This window comes from Argentina anserina, chromosome 6 (genome assembly GCF_933775445.1).
Source record: "Argentina anserina chromosome 6, drPotAnse1.1, whole genome shotgun sequence".
NCBI classification, from domain to species: Eukaryota; Viridiplantae; Streptophyta; class Magnoliopsida; order Rosales; family Rosaceae; genus Argentina; species Argentina anserina.
The window spans coordinates 4,777,229-4,782,689 of record NC_065877.1 but is presented as its reverse complement, the minus strand read 5'-3'; the positions used below and the strand labels follow the sequence as shown (position 1 = coordinate 4,782,689).

The 5,461-nt window shown below is 39.2% G+C and overlaps 2 protein-coding genes across 2 annotated transcripts; both read left to right on the top strand.

The window, feature by feature from the left end:
• The first annotated feature begins 1,252 nt into the window (after window positions 1–1,252).
• LOC126800278 (non-specific lipid-transfer protein 1-like) lies at window positions 1,253–1,945 on the top strand. The gene is made up of 2 exons (XM_050527605.1): window positions 1,253–1,641; window positions 1,759–1,945. Exons 1-2 carry the CDS (start codon window positions 1,298–1,300, stop codon window positions 1,766–1,768), a joined length of 354 nt encoding a protein of 117 aa, XP_050383562.1. The 5' UTR covers window positions 1,253–1,297; the 3' UTR covers window positions 1,769–1,945.
• Window positions 1,946–3,404: 1,459 nt separating this feature from the next.
• On the top strand, window positions 3,405–3,818 carry LOC126796713 (non-specific lipid-transfer protein 1-like). Its single transcript, XM_050523459.1, has one exon. It carries the CDS (start codon window positions 3,405–3,407, stop codon window positions 3,816–3,818), a length of 414 nt encoding a protein of 137 aa, XP_050379416.1.
• The last annotated feature ends 1,643 nt before the right edge of the window (window positions 3,819–5,461 follow it).

The following is a 5,461-nucleotide window of genomic DNA, read 5'->3' as shown; positions in this document are numbered from 1 at the left end:
ACCTAGACTCCTAGCTAGAGACCTAGAATGAAACTCAATTTAGTAACCATGCATGCCAGTAAGTCACTACGTAACTATTAAGAACAAACCGGAACAACCTCACGTATGGGTGGCCACCCCAGATTGAGCCACAGACACAACGAATTGGGCAAGGATATGGTATGTACGTACGTAGTTAACATTTCAATACTTTTTGGGACTCGTGAATGATATTGTTACTATTTTAGCTAGAGATCGGACAGTGTATGTCTCGGGTTCATCTGTTGTGCAGCAGTGTATGTTATACATATACTGATGTGTGGTATAGATTAGATGTCATAACATGCACATAGGGTGTGTGTGATAATGTGTGGAAAATGAGGCTGCTGCATAATATGCAGTAGCGTAGGCTAGAATTTTCCGCATGTCTCGGCTTTGTGTACAATTGTAAGGAGCGAGATTTTCAGTCCAACTTCTTCAATTTGTCAATTAGTTGAATTAATTAGACGGCAAATGTGTATATTTTTCAACAAACAGGTTGAAATATATCGATCGAGGTTTTTTTTTGATAGAATGGCAGGCATATTGCTACTTCATAGTGAAGGGACGTGCTCAACTGTAATCTAAAAACCAAACATATATATTACCGAAGCATTAAACCGAGCACAACTGCCAACCGAGTCCTTCCCAACTCCTCTTACACGTACACACTTTGAGTAATGGCATTTATAGTTTGATAGAGATAGCACACTAACCTTATTCTGGGATGTGGCCAGTAGTGATGCTTCAATTAATTAGTTATAGTGATGAACGAATGCCTATTCTGTTCAAAATTATTCTCATTAGGTCTAACAGAAATAATTGAAAGCATTTCCTACGTTGGAGATTTATTTTCAATTTTTTCATCATGAAACAAGAACAGAATATAACAAGTGAAATTGCACCCATAATATCATTTTTACAAGAATCTAACTGAAAGAAAAATATTCCCTGCACGGACTCGGTTATGCATGCAACTCTCACACCTAAATTACTTATAGTCGAGAAGTTTCTAATGGTTTGAAAACATGTGGCATGTACAATTTTATTTGTGTTATCAACAGAACATTATCAGATCGATGGAATTGAAACACTAACGTCTAACGTACTAAGAAGTAATGATTGATGTGATCGTCTAACGTCTAATTAGAGACTTACCCCATGCCATTCCATTCCCTATATAATACCCCATCCGGGTTACACCTTCAGTACTCACTCAAGAATCCAGCACAAGTATTACATATACATTACAATCTCAACATCATCCTCAGAGTGCATTATGGCTACCTCTACCGCGATGAAGCTTACTTTGGTCGCTCTCTTGTGCATGGTGGTTGCTTTGCCCATAGCTCAAGCCATCACATGCGGCCAAGTTGCGAGCAACGTTGCACCATGCGCAAGCTACGTGACGAGTGGCGGTGCTGTCCCTGCCGCTTGCTGCAACGGAGTTAAGACCCTCAACTCCATGGCTAAGACCACCAGTGACCGCCAGGCCGCCTGCAATTGCCTCAAACAGGTTGCCGGTGGAATCAAAGGACTCAACCCTAACCTTGCATCTGGGCTTCCAGGCAAGTGCGGAGTTAGCGTTCCATGGAAGATCAGCACCTCCACCAACTGCGCCAGGTAACTAGCTACATTATTTTTTTTCTCGATCGTTGGCAATATATCTTGTACCATCGTACGTGTTTTTCAAATGGAACCCAAAGTTAATATCATGGCTTTCTTCTTTTGGTGCTGCAGCGTGAAATGATCAGCTAAGTGATGGACAGTGAACTTCCGATGACATGATCGAAGTGATAGTATCGATCGTTAAATAAAGTGGGGGTGATTCCATCCTTAGTGTAGCATTAGCAAAAGTTACTCTACATATATGTCATCTACTATCGCTGTATTCTACTCGTCTATTTATTAATCAATCCTACGAGTTTGAACTTTGTTTATGCCTTTTGCAGTTTTGCCTCATGTCTTTGCTTAGATTTTTTTTTTTAATCAACGAGGTCATAGATTAACAAGCCGTGCAAAAACAACGCACGCCATAGATTCTTTTACAAAACTTCACAATAATAAGTTACAAATCTCCCAGTTCATCCACCTTCAAGCAGATAAGCACCATTATTAACAAGAAAGCTAATTTATACTCGTGATTTCATGAGGATGCTTTAAAGTGAGAATACTAAGAAGTGAGAGTGAGAGACAAGCTAGAGTTTTCCATCTCGCTCCCACACTCGTTGTGCTTGAGATAACGAATGCCTATGAGTCAACAAAATGCTTCTCAATGTAATCTTGTTTTGTCTTCCAGCTATATATGGGCGTTTTACACAAGGCGATCAAATAATGAGGAGCTAGCTAGGAGACTCGCTTGTTCTTGCTTTTCCCAATTTGAAGGATAATATATACTACATTCGATCTGTTGACATTAACAAATAGGTGATAACAATAAAACTGATCGGAGAAACAATAAGCTAGGTGATGGAATCGACAGTAGAACCACTCCCGGACCCGTTCATGAATATTTCTTTCACCAAACGTCTGCATGGGATAGAGGCATCTGCATGGGGTAGAGACTAGGAGAAATAGAGTACGTTAGAAGCTCCAACTCACGTATTAAGGTCGAGACAACCGATAACCTCTTTGTAAAAATGAGTATCAATTTCGCGTCTCAACAAATATTGCCATCTAATTAGTTGTCATGTAAGTTGTCCTCGCACTTTTTTTATTGCAAGAATTTGCAACATAATTTACAACTCCATCTATTAACCATAGGGTTCTCTAGTGTTTCTCAGTACATATATCATAATTTTTTTTCTATACTACACAAAGTTTCATAACATTGACAATGTTATGCAAATGGAGGGTGATATATCTAAACAATATATTGACCTGCACAAATGACCGACTCATTTTAAGGTACTAATTAACCAAATTATTTCTTATGATACAGGTCATGATCGATGTTAACATTTTTTAATAGGTCAACTGTGTATCACATAACTAATAACATACATGTGATCTAGAAGAGCTCTGATATACATAAAATTTCTTGCCCTTTAGAACATAATCTGATTATATTCTTTGTGAAAAGATATAGACGTGAATACGGTGGAGACGGAAGTTTCTGGTTAAGGATATTTATTGCCTAAGGTGCTAAACAACAAGTATAATTAACAGATTTCAATCTATCGTGCCGAGCTAGCTAGCTAGCTCCCAAGTCCCAACTAATACCACCCTATTCCGTAAGCACATGGACGTGTCTTTCTTTTACATTCCCACGTTTTCACATTTTCATTTATAAACCACCATACCCAAATGTTCATGGATATACCAGATAGTCATAAATCGAGAAACACTAACTAGCCAGGTCCGGCCTTCCCAACCGACATATATTCATGACGAGTTCTGTGGCCTCTAGGTTGGCCATCGTGGTCCTCATGTGCCTGGTGGTTGCTCGTTCACCGTTACCGGCCTACGCCGTCACGTGTGGCCAGGTGTCGCAGAGCTTGATCCCATGCATACCTTACCTGCAGAATGGTGGGTATGTCCCTGCACAGTGTTGCAGTGGTGTCAGATACCTTCGCAACTCAGCTAAGACCACCGTCGACCACCAGTCTATTTGCCGGTGCTTGGTTGCAGCTGCTCGAGCCACCCGGGGACTCAAGCTTAACCTCGTGGCCGGTCTCCCGAACCGATGTGGTGTTAGGCTTCCTTACACAATGAGCCCTGACACCAATTGTAACACGTACGCAGCTGAACCCTACTTTGTTATTTTGGCTTCTCAGTTTGTTGCATGGCATTCATTTTGATCTGTCTGCCTTAACAGTTAAATGTTGGTAACGAATAATTTTTGGGGTGACCACATATAATTACTAATATGTATGAAGAACAATTGCCGCATTGAGCTAATCCAATTAAAATGTCTAATTTTTAATTTATTGTGAATTGTAACGCAGGATCGGCTGAAGTGCTTCAAGTGTGCAACCGAATAAAATGGATGTTTGTGACGTACGTCCTTCTTATGAAGAGAAGCTATTTGTACGATCGCGAATACGAATATGTCATGGCTCTTAGAATAAGTCTCTCCACAAGATCTGTATGCTATCTTTCAATTATAATAAGATATATGTTCCAATAGTTATCCGTACATATCCTGGAGGTGCTAAACTCGGTTGTGAATCAATAATCAACTATCTAGCGTACAGTGTTACTTGTGGTTATCTGTGTATTCTACTACGGTGTGCCACCCTGTGTGCTTGGTTGTAATATACCTTGCAAATAGGTATTCTCGATCTGGAAACAATTCATTTCGCGTACGTTACGGTATGTTAGATGTGAGGGGCTCAGAATATGGCAACATGGGTGCCAATGGCAGACAAAAGGTATAAAAAGATGTTAATCTTTGATCTCCATTAATCAAACTTCAAATTTAGTTACAAACTTTACTAAACTGTACTTGAAGTAGGATGCATGTCAGTGGATTAAGTGCAAATCACATAAGATTAAATTAAAATTTGGACACTTTCAACAAAATGACTCGATAGAAGATTTGAAATTTTCCTTTTACATACTCGTCCATAAATCACAGAAGATTAAATTGTCGAAAGAAAGAAAAAAAAACAGAAGACTAAATTGTGAATACGCTTAATGTTTTACTCACCCACCAGTATGAGAGTATGAAAGCTTTTGCTATCATTTAGTCCTGTACAGTGTGTTATGTCATTTGGTTCACTAATGAGTAATGACTTATATGTATAATTAAACTGATAACTCGTTGTCCCAGATCGAGTTATCAGTTCATCTCTAGACTTAGATACCATTTATGGGGCATGCAAACTGAATATCTTGTTGTAGAGGGAACATAGACCAACAATCCTATATATAGCGATCAACTCGGCATCAAGGATTTCCCATAAAAACATGACTTGATTCCCAAGTTTAACTCTAATTAGGTTTCCTGATGCAATACAAATATAATTACCTTATTACATGTTGATTGTGGATTCACTTACCTTGTAGGACTAGATATACTTAATCCTAAAACAAACCAACATGAACAAGAATTATATCTCCTGCAATTTGATTCTTGTTCAGATTAATACTATAGAATCATGATGATGAGTTCACTTTGGTTCTAACACCAAAGTTTTGAATTCTTGCCCTGCTATTATAGAGTAATGCCTAAAATATTATATATAAAGCCATACCCTTCGATCAGCATTCTTACTCACAAGTAACAACAGCGCTCTCCAAACCTTGCTCATCAAATTCTAGTGATCGATCTCAAGCATATCAGTAACACTTGGTCATGGCTTGCTCAAGGACTTTTACACTACTCTTCCTGGTGGTGATGTCCCTGACGGCGATTTCTCCTAGCGGAGCGAAAGCATCCGTAAGCTACAGTCGGTTATTAAGGGGCTGACGCCGTGCCTTCCCTACTTGAAAACCGGTG